This window comes from Spermophilus citellus (genome assembly GCF_964194105.1).
Source record: "Spermophilus citellus genome assembly, chromosome: 13".
In the NCBI taxonomy this organism is placed as follows: domain Eukaryota; kingdom Metazoa; phylum Chordata; class Mammalia; order Rodentia; family Sciuridae; genus Spermophilus; species Spermophilus citellus.
The window spans coordinates 93621554-93640582 of NC_138193.1; the positions used below are offsets into that span (position 1 = coordinate 93621554).

At 44.6% G+C, this 19029-nt stretch overlaps 1 protein-coding gene across 1 annotated transcript in view; it reads left to right on the forward strand.

The window, feature by feature from the left end:
* ALK (ALK receptor tyrosine kinase) overlaps positions 1-19029 on the forward strand; it is a 671348-nt gene that overhangs the window by 571623 nt on the left and 80696 nt on the right. Inside the window, exon 9 of the mRNA XM_081265286.1 lies at positions 10387-10556. Within this exon, the coding sequence (XP_081121412.1) occupies positions 10387-10556 (170 nt within the window). The remainder of the gene's footprint in view (positions 1-10386; positions 10557-19029) is intronic.

Here is a 19029-nt window from a genome sequence, read left to right on the forward strand (position 1 = left end):
GATGCTCAGACACTTTTGCAGCAACTCGTCTCAGAAATAAGACCAGCAGCAGGCCTCAGTGCTTGCCTAAATTAAGGGCAAATCCAGCTGGTCTTGCCAGGGATTTTTTTTTTAATTTTAATTTTTATTTTTTTTAATTGGTTGTTCACAACATTACAAAGCTCTTGACATATCATATTTCATACATTAGATTGAAGTGGGTTATGAACCCCCAATTTTACCCCAAATGCAGATTGCAGAATCACGTCGGTTTTTTTATACTCACTGCTCTCTGCACATGCAGCACGTCTTCAGGAAAAGCCATTTGGAAATGCCTCCTCCTACACCGGGACCAGGGTCAGGACCTCCTGCTGCCTGCATGACATCTCTCTGGATGATCCACTCTCCACCCAGGAAGATGTCATTTGGAGCCCAGTAGGAAGCACAGGGCCCTTCTGCTCCTGCAGGGTGATGCTAACATCTGGAGAAAGTCATAGCCGAGGTCCTCCTGGGCCTTCAGATGTACTGTCAGTTTCAGAGTGACTCATAGGGGGGTAACAGTGTCATCCCTCCTCAAGGGGCTGGGAAGGCTCGAGTAGCTGCCTCCTTTCTGCCCCTTGGCCCAAGAGCCATGACATCTTCTCATCCAGAGGAATCCAGATGGCCAGGTAGAACCAGGGCAAAAGGAGCCTCATCAAGACAGTCAGGTCTAGTGGGAAGAGCAGTGGCTTGGGGTCACAGAGACCTTGGAGGAATCCACTACTTTCTAGATGGAAGACCTTGAGAAATTTGCCTCTCTCATCTCAGCTTCCGTGTCCTCTGCAGAACATGCAGGAGAAACAAGTGAAACAGGAAGTAAAAAGCACCCACCTGGATCTAGACATAGGTACTTAATAAATAGCACATACGGTTCCTGCTACCCTGTGTCTGCTAGTACCATTATTGGATTTTTGTGGCAATTCCAAGACCAATTCCACAGCCTACTCTATGCAACGAGCCTGAACCTGGAGAACTTGGCCTTTGCTCTGCCCTTGGTAGCCTGTTCATACCAGGACTGGGGTGAGGGTGGTCTGGTTCAACAACTGGGGTCCAAGGAAACAGCAGATGGGCCCCTGTCCCCACTCTCCACCATCCCCAAAAGCTCCTTCTCCACCCTGCATGGACCTGGGGAGCACTCTCTTTCAGTCCAGCAAACGTCCCTTTTTTCCTGCTGCCCTCCCTTTCCATATTGTTTTCTAAAGATAACAACAACCATTTACCCTTAAGTAGCCCCAATGTGTTGACAGAGGGGGCCTTCCTTCCCAGTCCCTTTGAGGGGAGATGACACTGTCATCCTGTGAGTCACCTTGAAGCTGACAACACACCTGAAACACTGGGTGGACCTCAGCTCTGGCACCTGCCAACACCATCAGCAATGGACATGATACTCTTAGGAAGCCTGTACCTGGGGCCTAAGCATGTGCCACTTTGCTTTGGAGGTAAAGGGAGAGGCTCAAGTGGTTCTTGAGACATTTTCCAAGTGGCTTTTCCTGAAGACCCACTGAATGAGGCCCACTTTAGATTTCCAGTGGCAACCATCCCACATACCTGTAATAATATCACCGTAGTAAGAGTTACCTTAATGTCAAGGATCACAGAGCCTCTCCACCTCCCCGTGGTTGCCCTGTGATGAGTGAAACCTTCCCTGCTCTACAGATGACGAACCTGAGCAGAGTACAACCGACTGGCTTGAGTGAGCTCACAGACACCTAGAGGGAGGGTGACCGAGAGGGGACGCAGAAGGGCAGTGAAACAACAAGCACTGATTTCAGACCTACGGGGTGACCAGCCAAGCTAAGAGACAGACCACAGGAATCCAGAATATCTGTCAGATGTTTATTCAACAGGAATGTTAAGAAAGTGTTTCTGGTATGAAAGGTTCTGGTCTTCAGGTTACTTATGGAGAATTCAGCTGCATTACACTAAAAATCAAACCAAAAAGTCTTCCTTAGAGCCTTTGCAACATGGGAGAAAGAAATCTTCCCTTAGTCTGTGGCTGAGGAAAGATACTCTTACTATCTTTGGAGCCAACTAAGAGTTTTGTTTGTTGGTTGGTTGGTTGGTGCTGGGGATCAAACCCAGGGCCTCCTTGCATGCTAGGAAAGCATCTACCACTGAGCTACACACCCCCGCTAAGGATATATTTGTAAAATATTGATTCCCTAGAATAAGGCTGGCACTGTGCTGAACATTTCACCTTCATCTTCACATTATCAAACAGACTTGTAAGAAATTGTGAACCCCTTTTACTGATGTAGACACGGAGGCTAAGAGCTTTATGTTCAGCCCAATGTTAACCTGATAGTAAGTGATACAGCCACAACCTTAACCAGGTCAGTCCAACTCCAAAGCCAAATCACTGGATTTGTCTTAGGTCACAGGAGCTTCAATTCCAAGCTCTAGCCCACTCATCTGACTGAGATCCCTAACTGGGGACAAAAATACCTGTTTTACTTGCTGCCTGAGGTTGTTGCCAGCATCAGATAAAAATGTACAAACTCTTTGGAATCGTCACAATACTTTGCCAATGGCAGCAATTGTTATGATTGTCCCTCTTCTTGGCTGCTAACAGGCATTGCGTGTTCTTATTTCTCTTCTCAGTCAATTAGCAATGTGGGGGCAGGTTAGGAGCATTATTTTACTAGCAGCAACACCAGGAAACCATGCCCAATAAACCCACTTAATCAATAATTAATTAATTAATTAGTTGTGCAGCCCCTTAAGGAGAGGGGCTAGCAAGAAGACTCCTCATTGACCCTCAAGGATCCAACAAATGAGGCCCTACTGAGATTTCCAAGCCAAAATAATTCTTACCTCAGCATCTAGAGCTAGCAGGGCACTGGGGAGCCTAGCATTCTGTCACTACTTATTGTGGCGTGGTTGACTCTGCCAGAATACATGCTAATGGGCTCGAGTAATCAACAGCAATTGTAATTGCAGTTGGACATAATTAATTTAATACCTCTGAGCTATTCAAAATTAATACCTCTCCCATTACACAATGAAACTGAGGCATATGAAGAATTATTGTCAAGGCTCAGGGAGTGAATAAAATCTTTCTCAGCCCTTGGCACAGACTTGGGTCCCATTCAAGCGATATGGTAATCACAGCGCCTTGTGACTCCCACTGGTGATCATTATAACACATTCACGGGTCCCAGATTCAGAGTACTCTGGTAAGAGCACAGACTCCCCAGCTGCCAGGGAATCAACATTTCTGGGGGGCTCTGGGCCCCTGAAGACACTCACATGCCTCCAGTAGCTGTCCATGAAGGCACTGGAGTTTCATTGCATAGAATGGATCTGCTCTCAGCATCATCTCCAATGCACACAGAGAAACTGAGGCACAGAGGAGACTTTTGCATCCTTTATACTATCCTATTCTGACTTTCTGTGAGCTGTTTATTTCTAACATGGTATTCCATACCAGCCCTTTCCAGTAGAGAACAGAACTGACATTTGTGAAATGTCTTTGCTCATGTGGGCACTGCGGTGGCTCTCTAGAGAAAGCACATTGGCCCCAGTTTATAGAAGAACATACTGAGATCTGAAATATTCTGTAATAAATGAAAACCAGCCCGCTCTATTCCCAAAGCCCATGCTCTGTCCACAGTGCTGTCCTACCTGGTCCTTCAGGAGCTCCCCCCACTCTAGGTACCTCACTAAGCCCACAACTCAGGCCAGAGAACTCAATCCACTCCAAGGTGGGTGAAAAGATGGTTTTCTCTTTTCCTACTTTCCAACAACACCCGAGTCCTCCATTGCTGCCTTTTCTAATGTAGCACTCTTTTGTTTTTCTCTGATAATAAAAGTACTCTGCAGTACATTGTAGAACATTAGGAAAACACAGTGAAGTATAAATGAGAAAAGCAAAATTGCCCATAATCCTACCCCCACAAAAGACAACCCCTATCACCATGGTGGCACTTCTTTCCAGAGAAAGGGAGAGAGGGAGAGAGAACCAAGCATGGCTGTAGTTAAAGGGTTTACATACATTTGATATCATATCATCTAAGTATTTCGTATCTCCCTAGTTCATTTTACATTTTTCTATTTCAATGTTATTCCTCATAAACATGCTTTTAATCTCTATTCTAAGTTTATTCTATAGTTCTGTTCTAGTTTTCAAAAGTTATAGACTAAAAATCTGGAAAAGACCCCAGAAGAAAAAATAAATATCTGTCACTCTATAACCTCACCACCCAGGGATTCCAATGTTGTTGTTTTTATATACATAACCTTCATGTTTTCCCTCCATGTTTTTACAAAGGGGTCAGATGGATGTCCCCAGCTGGGTATCCTTTGGCTTCAATGTGATGTCTCAGAAAGAAAGATGTGAGGTGGTGCCTTCAGAAAGGATTCTGGTCTTTTAAGTCTCCAGCATGACCAGGAATCCAGCATTCCTTAAGCGTCTCTAATTGCGAGTACTTGCCAGCATCACATTTTATTTGCTTGTTATCAAAAAAAATCTGCATCTGGGCAGCTTCTTGCTGTGTTGGTTTGATTTTTCATTAGGCTATTTATAGCTAGAAAGCTGGTGTTTATTCTTTCCAGGTGAATTAGAAGATGGTGAACAAAAACATTGGATTTTTCAGGGAGTCAATATTCCTAATAATATACCATGCTGAAACCAGGGAATCTTAAAAATTACAAGCTCCTACCCTGAATCAAAACTCTGTGGCATCTTAGGTTGGAGGGGAGTCTTGACCCCCATCTTGGCCCCTGATAACAATTTCAATCCTGATCATGAAGTCTTTTTGTCTTCCAGATGACTCCCAGCGTGGGGAGTACCCAAGCTACCTGTCACCCGCCAAGCAAGCTCATCTTGGCACATCTCTGGCTGCTAAGACACGCTTCATTCTGTTGGGGTGAAATGCACACTGGGTGCGCATCCATCCTTGGGGTTTTGCCTCTACTCTTGGAACTCTTGCAGCCCTTCATAAATTTTGAGAGATGGCAAACCTCACCACCACCTCCACCTGTAGTGTCCCCTACCCCTGCGAGTATGACGTGCAGTACGGACATTATTAGATACCACTGAGTCCCTTTCCAGGCTAAATTGCATTATGATATTTTCTTATGAGTTCAAGAGATTATTCTGAAACTGCCACGAGGAGTGCATAGCAAACACGGGCCACATCCTAGACATAAAATTGCAGTCATTACCTCCAGAGGAGGAAAGGGCCATGAGAGAAATAATAGCATGAGGCCTAGCCACAATGAGGCTCCTGCTTTACATACAGGACTTTAATTAATAAAACGACAAACACTGGTCCCACATAATTGGAAAGTCTATCAGGCCCCACAGAGAGGCAGGGAAAAAAGGCCCTTGTAAAAGGGCCAGCTGGAGCCAGGAGATATAATTGCGGGTGGCGTGCTCTTGGTGCTGTTTCTTTTCACTTGTCTCACTTGCTGTCTGCATATAAAAGAGTCTATTATTCAAAAGCTGCCATTTAGAACCTATGTCTATTAGGATGTGTCCAGGAGAATCAAAAATTATATTGTTACAGGCTCCAACAAGTGTTATTTCCCATAAATATAATAGATATGTACATGAACACACATGTGCACACGCGCACGCGTGCACACACACACACACGCACATTCACACACACACTGAGACTAGAGTTATAAATGGCTGAAAATCCACTATCCCCCTAATCCCTCCAATATGAAAGTGTTTCTCAGATCAGACCTTGTAAAAATATAAATTCTGATTCAGTAGAGCTGGACCAGGACCTAAGGTCCTGCATTTCTAACAAGCTCTCAGGTGATACCATTGCTGCTGCTCCACAGACCACACTGTGAGCAAGAAGAATCAAGAAAATCTTCTCAATAGACCCCGGATACATTAAAGATTATCATAACATGCTCAGTGTGCATAGCTCTGAAAGTATGGTAGGAACAGTGTAGAACAGAGAGTAGAGCCCAGGTCCACAGCATATGGGCCCACATGGGACTGGCTTCGCCCCTGCAAGCCTCAGATTCTTCTTCTGAAAAATGGGAGTAACAATAGCTACATGAAGGGGTGCTGTGAGTGTACAATGATAAGCATCTGTATAAGTGCCTGGTGCAGCTTTGTGGCATTCAATAAATAAGTGGTTTTGTATCCTACAAGACACAAGATAGAAATGGGTGTGAAGATCAACTTTCAAGAGTGTGTTGTGCCTAGTTGGGCACTGGAATCTTACTGTTAAGATCTAGTTGTGTGTCCTTGGCATGGATAATTAGGATGACATCAGAGGAGCTCTGTCACCTAGGACCAGATAGGAGAAATGTCAGCCTTTGAGACGGATTCAGAACTGCAGTTTGCCTTAGGAACCAGAGCACTCTACACCCTTGACACCGGTGATTAATAAGGAATTCTCACTAAGACCTGACATCAGTCCTCCTGTCCTAGTAATTAAGAAATTGGTGAGAACCTTGCCCTGCAGGAGCAAGAGGCAAGGTCTGGCTCAGGTCAGTTCTGCTCACCCTCAGCCCAGGGGTGCCTCACTTTCTGGGTTGTTCTCAGTCTTTGCCTGGAGCTGATGTGGTAACCTCATGAAAACTCTCTGTGGAGGGCTGTGTCCTCCTCTCTATAGAAGAATCACCCCCTCTACACTTTGGTGATGGTGGGCACACTTTAAGCCATTTTTTTAGTAATTAAGAATAGCTTCAAACTCAAAGTCTAGGATGAAAATGGACCCCTCAGTGAGAGGGCCAGGCTACTTTCTGCACTAAGTAGTCCCATCTCCCCAGTAGTCTCATCCCAAGATGCACTTTAGAATCACCTGGAGGGATTTTAAAGCCTCTGATGTCCAGAACCTAACCAAGACTACTTAATCAGAATCTCTCAGGTGGAGCCCACACATTGGCAATTTGGAGAGCACCCCAGGTGACTCTAATTTGCAGCCCAGATGGGAAACCACTGGTTTCCCCATGCCACACACAGTCTCACTTGGGCTCTTACACATTCTTTAACATTCTTTAACTCACCCATTATTTATAACCACCTTTTAAGGTGAGCAGGGAAAGTATGAGTACGATCATAAGTTTATCTGTAACAAAATACAGGCTCAGAGGAGACTAAGCCATAGTCTTAAGGTCACACAGTTAATGCACTCGAACCATGGAGCACGAACTCCCAGTTCTGACAGAGTGAACAAGCCAGGAAATGAGATGATCAAATGAGCCCCTGAAGAATCAGTGTTGATGCAAAGGGCAGTTGTTTCCAGTACATTCTGGAAAGGTGGTGAATGAGTCAGAGGAGCACTAGGGTAGAGTTCCAGAGGCTGCTCTCTAACTCAGTGCTTCTCTCCAGATTCTAATTCAGTAGGTGTGGGGCCCAGTCAGAGCTTCTTCATTTCTAACAAGCTCCCAGGTAATATTGAAGACATGGGTCCAAGGACCACAATCTGATCAACAAGTCACCCACTGGCTCTTATAGGCAGAACTTGGAAGGATGTCCAAGGCAAAAACAGTGGGTTGTGGGATGCTTGTCTTAAGGAAGAGCATCTGCCTGGGTATATCCTTACTGAGCACTCAGCAGATAAAAAAAAAAAATTAATGATCCTAAATGTACTTTACTAGCCACTTATTGACTGCCAATCTTATTCCAAGACTTTTGTATCTATTTCTAGAACTCAACATTGTTGAAGCTCAGACAGTGTATGCCTTGGCTTGAGTTTTGGCCCTAGATATGTGTTTTCTGCTATAAACCATAAGTGGTATTATTATAAGATGAAAGGAGGGGTTGGGGAGATATCTCAGTGGTAGAGCATATGCCTAGTATATGTGAGACCCTGGGTTCAATCCCCAGCATCACAAAAAAAAAGATGAAAGGAAAATTAATTTTAAAAAGTTCTTATCTATTCATTGCTCTGAACGGTTGGGCCCAGCATCTGTCTTACCCTAGGCTTGATGATATCGATGCTTTGATTGTCTTATGTCTTTTGCATTGGCTATCAAGTGGCTCCAATTACTTCATCTTTGGTTACCCTCAGACACTTGAAATTATTAGTTTAAATTCTAACTTCCTGGTTGGATGATAAGGTCCGTGAGCACAGGGAAGATATGCACAGTATGCAGCACAGAGTAGGTCTGCAGTAAATATTTGTGAATCAATAGCTGATCATCTCCCTCAAGGGCTGATACCAACCAAGAAGGCTCCTGGCAGACCTCTTCAGGATAAAGGATGCCGGAGCCTTAGCACCATCATGTGGGGTCTCTCTCCACCACTCTCTCACAACCTAACTTGCCTAAAATGTAGTGTGGGAAGATGAGAAAGTTCAGCAGTCAGCTGGCCCCCCCATAGACATGACAGGGCTGTTTTTCATGGACATGCTCATGTCACTAGCAGACTCTGCTTCTTACTGAATATTTCCTAAGAGCAATGAGAACTGGGCAATTTAGAATATCGTCAGGTGGCTGAGAAATAGGGATTCTCTCCCCTTCCCTGTAACCTGATCTCCAGAATGCATGAAAGTACAAATAAGCTTCAGAGGATGAAAAGTTGGTTCACCAGAGCTGAGAACCTGGTAAAGACAGGAGTGGCTGCCTATGTTTGTATACCGTTTTATTCATTCTGACATTGACTGGCTCCAACCATGTGCCCAAGCTTGACAGTCACTGAGTACAAGATAAATAAGACAGTTCCTTCCTTACCGTAAGGAAAAACAAGGCATGTCCCCTGAGGATCCCAGTCACCTCAGTGATAGGACTTCAGAGAAAGAGGAAGTCGTTTCTGAGTGGAATGGTAAGGAAAAGCTTCCTGAAAAGGAAATCTATGTCCTTTTTTTTTTTTTAACATGGAGAGAAGAAAAGTGGAGGTAGAAGAAATGGAAGGATCAAAAGTACAGGAGCAGAAATACGTAAGGCAGGTGTAAATCTTGCAGATAAACTGGTGTCGGGGAGTCTCAGAGCCTTCACTTAGCTTCTGTGTATGGGGTCCTGGGTGAAAACTCAGTCAGACCCCCCTACTTGTCTGGTCACTCCAAGGTAACACAGACTGTTCTCCAGTTTCTTCAAATCACAAAACACTGGCTTATTTTATAATCAAAATGTGGTGCCAGTCAGAACTTCAACCTTGATCTAAAATTAGGGCTTCTTTCTCTCCCCTGCTATGACCGTAACTGGTCCTGCTGCAGCGGGACAGCCTGAAATCAGGGAAGGGTGTGATCAGTGACATTTCCGGTTCCCCATCCAGTTTCTCCTCCTCTTCTGTCATCTTGCTGACCTCTGACCCTTCAGGGTTGTAAGTATAAGAAAAGAAACATAAAGGGACCAAGAAAACTCTTAGTTGGCTGGGACATTTTTGGGATCTGGTATTGGTGTTCCCTGCACATGCCAAGTGTTCGAGGCTTACTGTTTCTCACAGGGACACTTCTGTAGTTCCTTCAGAGAACTACCTTTCTCCCACCACCTCCACTGTGACTTAGGGTCTTTCATCTTGACTAGAGCATATTTGTCTCAGTTACAGGTGGTCACTTCTTTCTCCCTCTGCCCTTGGGCATCTCAAGGTACCAGCAGCTCTTCTGCTATGGTCGGTGTAGCCCTCTTGGACAAGATCTAAAATGACCCACAGGACCCACTTGTACTTGGCTCCCCTCTAGACTGTGAAACATTCATGAATTTCTTTGCCTAAGGAAACTCTGGGGATTTATGTTTTCCAGATAGAAAAACTTTGAGTTTTCCAGATAGACACTAACCCACTCTGCTCCCCAAACTGCAAGCAAAAAGTATCAAATGTTTCCTGAGGTGTCATGAAACCACTCTCTCTTCATTTGGGATGAAGTTCCCTTCTTCCTTTGGAAAAACGGGCACCCTCATTCTGGAAGACACTGTATTAAAACATCTTGATATAAAGGGTTTTGTCTGACCTTACCTACCAAGTCATAGGATCTCCAGTTAACTAATACACAATGTGTTCCTGCTGTTCAAATAAGAGCATTGGAATCTTTGGGGAAGGAATAAAAATCTATTTTACCTAAATTAGTCAAAGAAATTGAGTCCAAAAAAATCATTTGCCTAAGATTGCAAAGTGGATTGGGGCCATGAACAAAAATTTTTAGCTACTCTTTAGGAAATTCACTGAACACTCCACTGATCTACCTCCAAGAAAGAATCTTGTAAAATCTAGACTGTCAACCTGAACAAAGCTCCAGTACTGCCCACAGCTCGTGCCTGCACAGCTCTTTGAACTTAATGAAAGCCACGTTGGGAGACAATGAGCAAGATCAGGCAGTGGGTGCCCTGCTGTCCTCACTGGGCCAACCTCAGCTGAGTCTCCAGAAAAATCCTTTGGACTTCCACTGATAGCCCAACAAGGGGACCTAAGGTTTCCTTTCCATGCTAACACTCATCTTTTGGCTCTTCTCTCCCTCGCAGCTCCGAATGTCCTGGCTCATCCGTGGAGTCCTGAGGGGAAACGTGTCCTTGATGCTAGTAGAGAACAAAACTGGGAAGGAGCAAAGCAGGATGATCTGGCACGTTGCCACCAATGAAGGCTGGAGCCTGTGGCGGTGGACAGTGTTGCCTCTCCTCGACGTGTCCGACAGGTGGGCCTCTCCCCGTCCTCTCCACCTCCTTGCTCTCTACCAGGAACAGTGCTGAAGGGTGCCATGTCTTCCCTCCCTGGCCCCATGCCTTTCACCCAGGACAATCATGCACACACATGTAGATGTGCACACTTTCTGCAGGTTTTACCAGGAGCACAGGATTCTCCAAGGGATTTTGGGTGCTAATGGCATTCATCTCCCACATCTCTAATCTGGTCTGATCTGCTGCCTCCAGTATCTATCTGTAGGAAAACATTAAATTGAGCAATTCACATTACTCCCAAATAAGATCCAGACGTTCTATGTATTTAGCATTTTCTCTTACTTGGTGCATTTTATTTTACTTTCCCATTTGGTATTTTCTTTTCTCCTTATTAACAATAAAACCTTCGAGGAATTAGGACAGGCCTCATCATCTATCCCCACTGCTTTCCTTTTGCAAGGGGATAAGACAAGAAGCAGGGATGTGAAGTGCCAGCCACCAGGCATCAGAGTCAGGACTGGAACCAGACCTGACCCAGCCCACTCTCTGTGGAGTCAGGTCCTGAGGCAGGTCGATGAAGGCAGATGACAAATTCATCAGTAAACAGGAGACTTTCTACCAGAGGTCCTGGTTTCTGTTTGGATTCTATCCCTAATGGTCTCTGTGACCTTCACTATTTTGAACCTCAGTTTCCTCGCCTTTAAATGGAGAAAGTTGGGCTAGGAGGTTGTTAACTCTGCATGGCACTGAAATGGAGCAGTAACCCACAGAGTTTAGCTGCCACTTGTCTCCCCAGGATGGCACTGCTCTGCCACCTGCAGTCAGCCTGGAACAAGCAGTGCTTGTGTAGACAGCCCGGCACAGTAGCACTCATGTGACACTCTGCTGTGTCATCCTGAACACTTCGTGGTTGGTGCTGACCCCTTCCTGACCAAAGAGCAGGAGAGGGTCATTTCTAAAAAGGGAACAGACAAATAGACTGGAAAAAGAAAAAAAATCTTTCATAAGCCAAACATCGAACCTTACACTCCAGAGCAACTCCATACTAGTTCCTAAAACATGATCAAATTATCATCTGATGGATTCACCTTTGATATAGGAAGGTCAAGGGCTCAAGGCAAAGTGGAGGCTGAAGCCAGTTAGCATGCAGCTTTGTAAGGATGAAACTAGGTTTCAAAGTCTCCCCCAACCTCGGAGTTTGCTAATCCAAGGGCTCATTGCTGGAGCTCTGCTGGCACAGGAAGAAGGCACCTTCCTTACTCTGAGCACAAGTTACCCACTCCTTCAGTGTGTGGGTTAAAGATCAAAGCCCATAAATACCAAGGCAGTGACCCCAGGAAAAATGGATTTAATTAAAGTGCAAAAAAAAAAAAAAAAAAAAACATTTGGGCACTACTCACCACAGACTCCTCTTTTGTTCTTTGGGATTGTGAGACTGGGCACCAGGGATGGAGAATAAGAGAGTGATGCAGAGTCCTCCCTCCTGGGAGATGCAGAATTAATTCAGATGATTCAAAGGGTTTTTTCTCCTTGATCGAGCAAGACCTCTCTCTTTCATAGCCACTCCAGGGAATTTAAAGCAAGTAAGATGTTGACTGGATTCACTCCCATCCACCAGAGTTGCATGTGAAAGAGACTTTGTTCTCAGCCTTCCTCCTTCTTGTAAAGGCTGTGTACCAGATTGACATTTTCAATATTGAGACTGAGACCAAACTGTCCAGCGGGAATTCAGACAAAGGCTAGCTTGGTTTGAGGATGCCTTATGACCCAAAAAGTGTGCAATTGCAGAAAACAAGAGAGCCTCCATTGGTGGTGAGCCTGCATGCTACCAACATGTGTTAGAAGCAGGCTTCTCAGAGCTAGAGTTGATATGGGAGGCCTTGAGACCCAAAGAAAACGGAACTGCAGGAGAATGAGGCAAGCTGAAAGCAAACTAGATTGCACTTGTAACTGGCCCATAAAACTACAGAAACTCTGGATGACAGAGTCTAGACTTTAGAATCAGAGAGTCCCAACTTTTAAAACTGACTCAGCCAGTATGTGTTGTGTGACCTCATCCCCTTAACTTAACCTCTCTGAACCTTAGCCTCCTCATCTTTAAAATGAGAATAACAACAGTACAACTTCACAGGATTGCTATGAGACCAAATGAATGATTGTCCAAAGAACTCATGCATAGTAGGTATCAATGAATTTTGTTTTCTGATCTTTCATCCTTGTCCCTTGGGTTTGTGGCCTTCGTAATAATGTATTGAACCCATAGCACAAATCACAACCACTGAACTTCTGATTCAAGTCATGTTCTATAAAACAGAGATAATAAGTCTCCTCTTAAGTTTGGAAAAGTAAAGTACTTGGTGAAGAGCCTGGCCTGCATTAGATGCCTAATCAGCAATAACTGATAATAACAACTATAATACAATAAAGACAATACTCCCCCTCACCCACACACACAATGCCGCAGTCTGCGATGGCCAATTTAACAATAATAGCCAGTCATGCAAACCTAAGATAACAGTGGGGTTTTTATTAGTTAACTGTCACCAGTGTTCTGCTGATTCCTCATAAGGAGAAGTCTCTGATGAGCAGCAGCCACCCACTCTTCCCGCTTCCTTTCAGGAGAGTGGGCTATGCTACCTGCATTGCCACAAAATGAAAATGGGAAAAGGAAGAGAATAGAGAAATAAAAGAAATAAAGAGGAAAATGAAATGGACAAAGGCAAATAAAAGCCAAGCCCCTCCCTCCACTCCCGAGGGGGGCACGAACCCCAACCTCCACTTGCATTCACCCGGGAAGCTCACTCCTAGCTTCCGCCATTCAGCACCGGCCTGTGGACAGCTCCCGGGCACCTGATCTTAAAGGTGTCAGGAGCTTTATTCCCTAAGCTATTCCAAAACGCCTCTGCTCCCAGGTTCCCCAACCTCCACACATTGTGTTTTTTAAAGGAGATCTATCCAGAGCTTAGAGGTTGGCCCTGAAGAGCTCCTGAGCTCTAGACACTAGTCAGCCTCTGGGCATTACATGAATAATCTTTTTAAACATAAATCTAATTATTTTCCTAACTTCCTGCAGGTGTTCAGGTGCCTTTCAAACTCTTTAATTAGACCTTCACTTAGGCCCATGTGTGACCTGTCCAATCTTAATTTCACAAGCCCTGGGCACTTGAGACAAAAGAGCTGTAGTCAGATCATCCCCACCAGGCAGTCATCCCACACAGGCTCATAAAGGAGAGATGCAAAGAGGCTAGCATCAGGGGGCATTGATCCACAGAATGATATTCCTTCTATTTACAGATATGCAGAGTGTTAGAAGTAATGTAATAGTCTGTCATCATTATGAAATTATAGTAACTCTACAAAAAGAGTAACAAGAAAAACCTCCAGGAGCCATGCTCAAGCTGTTCTGAGCAGTGGCAATACCCCTGGAATACAGATCTCTGCTCTCAAGGTAATTTTGAAGGACAACACCAATTCAAACCTGGACTTGAGGTATGATTGGAAGTTACCTCATTACTTGACATTCACCTCATTTAACTACTATAATTTTCTTCATTTTATTCATTTATTTCCTATTTTATCAGCATCCTCCCAACCCCCATCTCAGTCGCCATGCTTTCTGCTAGAATTAATTCCACTTGTTCTCAAAATGGAAGAAAGGCAAGTTCTCCCCCCTTAATTTGAATTGTCAGACTCTTGCAGGGACACGGTCCTGGTTTTCCTCTTTATAATCATAGATCTTACTCAACTAAATACAATTTCCCCGACCATCCTAAGCTTTGACGTGCTTACAGAGCAGAAGCTGCTAAGTTCAACTCATCATGAGATAGATTTGGAAATACCATGGATCAAATCATGTCCCACAAATCATTGCAATTGTACAGTCAGATGTAAAGTACATAACTTACCACACCTGGGTAGGCTCCATTCCCCAGCACTGTCATTAGAAAGGCTTTTAGCTGTACACTATATACATAGTCTAACAAGAAAAAACGTTCCCTCCGGAGATATTTAAGTTTCCTGTTCCTTTTGCATCCTTTGTCCTAAACGATAAGTGGTGTGTTTCAGAAATGCATCTTTCAAATGAGATCAGTTAAACTGCGAGTTATGTCTTCATGCATTTAGACCAGAAACTCCACAGAGCCAAGATTTTTTTTCCTATTCAACTTTTGTTTATCATCTACAGAATCCCCATTTTATACAGGGCACTATGGATTACAATGCTCTATCTTTCTGTAGCATCTTTCATAGAAAAGAAAGACATTAGAGGAACATTTTCATTACTCATTCTTGCTTGGGTAGAGAAGTAGTAGATTGCAGTGAGATTCTGGGTAGACCTCAGTTTGCAGGTCTAGACACGCCTCTGGAAAAGTTGTGTTGAATTCACATTTTCCATAAATTGCATTGCAGCTTCTCTTACAGCCTTGAGGAGTTTTAAATAATTAGAATTAGCATTTGTTGAGTGCTTGCTGCATACCTGTCATTCTAACAAGTACTTACCATGCATTATCACCTTTCATCCTCAAACATCCCCTTGGGAGAGATAATACAATTAATCCCCCTTTTTATATGAGGAATGTGAGGGATAACGAGCTTAGATAATTTCCCCCCCATCCTTAGGCCGGGTTGCTTCCTATGTGCCTCCTGATGAAATAATTCAGAATGCTCATGGTCAATGTTAGCTCTTATTATTTTTTAATTTATTTATTTATTTTAATTAGGTATGTATGACAGCAGAATCCATTTAGATTCATTGTACACAATTGCAGCACACCTTTACATTTCTATGGTTGTACACGATGTAGCGTCACACCATATGTGCAGTTATACATGTACCTAGGGTAATGATGTCCATCTCATTCTACTATCTTTCCTGCCCCCATGCACCCTCCTTACCCTCCCTCCCCTTTGCCAATCATAGTTCCTCCATTTTTCCCATGCTTCATCCTCCCCATTATGGATCAGCATCCACTTATCAGAGAGAACATTTGTTTTTTTTGTTTTTTTAGGTTTGGATAACTTCACTTAACATGATATTCTCCAACTCCATCCATTTACCTGCAAATGCCATAGTTTTATTCTCTTTTAACACTGAGTAATATTCCATTCTCCAGGGCCTTGTGCATGAAGCTCTTATTATTAACAAATAGCCTGGTTCTGGGTATTTTTAGGCCACGCCTCTTATTTGCTTCCAGGTAGTTATGTCTGTTTTTCATTTGCATCCCCCAAAACCCATCATCTTAATTTCCACCACCACCTCCTGCTCAATTCCCACCCACCACCCAGCCCACCTGCCTGCTTTTCTCTCCTCAGGCCTGCAGGTGCAATGCATTCGCCTCACCAGCAGGGGAGGACTCCCTCCTTTTCTTTCAAGGACATTGAGTCCACTCCCCTGGGTGTCTTTTCAGGTCACCAGTCAGCATGCCTTTGACCATTCCTACATCTGTGTACCCACTCCCAAATGATCCTAGGTTCTGATGGGCCTTTGCTGTTTGCAAATGTAGTAATGTACCACCTCTAACAAAGACATAAAATGAAATATAGAAACTTATACATTTCACAAATCACCCTGTACCTGAGAATAAATTTCACTTCCAAAAGGACTGATGCAGGAAATCCAACCATGAGGTTGGCACCCTGTGCGAAATAGAGCCCTCTCTGACCCTAGGAGAATGAAGCATGGGGCCAGGCCCTGCATTCTATCCCCTCCTTCAAGTTTCCATCTGCTTTGCCTCCACCAGTTAATCCCTCCCCAGGGAGGAGGCACACCTGTGGGGAGGAGCTGATGTCATACCACTGCAAACCCCATAAGCCAGCACCTGCTGCCCTCTGCAGGACAGGCTGCTGCGACTGTCACAGTGGCTCCTGCACCTCCTCACTCTCCACACCCACAGAGGTGCACTTCCACCATGCACTTCCACCCAGGGTGCTTCACTCCTTCACAGCATGAGGTACCCATTCAGGCCCACTGTGAGTGGTCAGGGAAAATGTCCTCCATTTTCAGACAAGGAGACCAAGGCCCAGAGGGGTTCAATAACTTTCCTGAAGTCCTACAGGTCACTAGGCATAGAGGCTCCTCCACAGAGGCCCAGCTTCCATTGCCTTCCCCTTCACCAGGCAGCATCCTGTGAAGATTCTCAAGCATGAAATGGTACCATCCTTCATTATTCCTCAGGCATTGTGCATTTGGTGTCCCATGATGGGCTTGCCTAGACAAGTAGCACAGCCCCAGCTCTCAAGGTGGGTGTACCATCTAACAGGGAGGCTAGCAGGAAAACAGACTGCTGCATGGCAGAGCATGAGAGCTGGACACAGGGACCCAGGGAATCGGAACAGCTCAAGGCCCAGTAAATCCACAGCCCACTGGGGTGCCTGCTGGGAAGTAAGGCAGGTGCTATGCAGGCATCTCCTCCACCAAATATGCCCACACCAACAGAAGCAGAGAGCAATGGCTATTGCTCAGAAACTGGCTCAAAATAAGTAAATAACTGTCCATAGACACACAATTAGCTAGAAAGAAGATTCAGGATTCAAGCCATCATTTTCCAGCTCAAAATCTCACTCTCTTTCAAAGCCTTGCCATCATGGTCAAAAAAGTCTCTTCCATGAATCTGTGTGACAATAAGCAGCAGGTGTCATTTCACATCAACTGATGGAGGAACCATGAGGATGGAGCCTGGCCTGGGCTGCCTGAGGCCCTGTCAGGAAGCTGTCAGCCATGAGGTCAGCAAACTCCTGCAGGGCCCAGCCCCTCAGGCAGGATCTGGAGAATGACTCTGGTCTGTAGGAGCAGGCCAGGCCCAGCCTTGGGAGAACTGGGCCAGATAGGTCATCCCAGTAGGGGTGTGGGCATGTGGTCAGGACACAGGTAAAAGCTGGGAACCAGATGAATATCCAGGCCTCCATAGCATGACAAAAACCTGGTCAGTGAGCCTGAAGCCTGTGCATGCAGCACCCTTGCACAAGAAAATTATATTCATGTCCCAGAGAGCTTAAGCACCCTTCTTAAACGCACCCTACCTGGCTCACTAGGGTGCCCAGTCCTAGGGCAGTGCCAAATATGCAGCTGTAAGGGAAGGGTACTATAGGGTCCTGCAGCCACCAAGGGTAAAGTGGACCCATCTCCAACACCCCCAAGCAGTTCAGTTATCACCCCAACCATGCCAGGTGAGCACACCTGAACACCTAAGCTTGTACTACATACACTGTTAGTTGGGGTAACACTACCTGACATAACAGTAAACATCCAATCCTCAGAATTGGGTAAAAATGAAATACATTTCTTGCTTTTATAAAATAAAAAATGAGTGTGTGGGTTCATGAGTGGCCTTCCACTTGGTCATTCAGGGCCCCAAGCTCCTTCCACCCTGTGCTTTCACCCTTTTCTCCAGCCTTGGAATCCTTTGCATTCAGCCAACCAAAGGAGAAGAACATGGGGTGGGGGGATCTGTCATAGAAAGATTTTTATGAATCATCACTTCTGTTCACTCTCCATTGGCTAGAATTCAAGCACATGGCCACACATACTGCAAGGGATGCTGGGAAATGTAGTCTAGCTGTGTGCTCAGAGAAGTGGGTTAGATTCAAAAAAAAAAAAAAAAAGAAATGAGATGTTGTGTCATGGAATAAGCCAAGGAATACAGCTCCCATCTGTGGGCATCTATCAGTATTACATGAGAATACTGCTTCCTCATTTAGCAACTCTGAGCATTGATCAAGCTTCTTCTCCACAAAGCCTCATAATTCAAGGCTGAAATCAATTCCAGTATCTATTCTGAGGTATGAATGTTTCATTCCCCAAATTTTATGATGCGGCAAAAATCTTATTTTCTGGCAGAAATCACCCCGGAATTTTTCTCACTGAATTTTTCTTGTCTAAAAACAAACAAATAAATAAATAAATAAACAGGAAAAAAGAACTTTTGAAAAGTCTTAAAACTAGCAATTCAGCCTAGGGCCATGGTCCACAAACTTAACTGAACATTATGGTGAACTGGAAAACTCTCTTCCTCTCCCACCACCAGAGATCTGGGCCCCATACACAGAGATTCTGATTCAGTAGATCACATGCTGGACAACCACATTTGGTTTGATATGTAACCACATTTGAAAGTCACTTGCATAAAATAACAGATCCAGATCTCTTGTGGGCAAGACAGGGAATCAAGAAGTATATGGAGAGGTGTCATTGGCTGTCATGCTGTTGGCAAAAGTATAATAAACCCCCATCAAGAGAGGGTAGAAATGAGTGTGAAAGCAGCCTCTTGGGCCTAAAGGGTACTGATAGCACAGAGCACATCATTAAGAGGCTAACAGTCATACACCAGCACTGTGCAGGGTCCTACAGAGCATGGCGGATGTTCAGATGGTACAGTGACCTCCCAATTGCAGAGCAGTCCAAAGAACCCTCATGGGGCAGGGGTAGGGATAGACTAATAAGCCAGTCCTCAAGAAAAATTAGGTATTAGGTAAAAGGACCAAGGACTTTCCAGA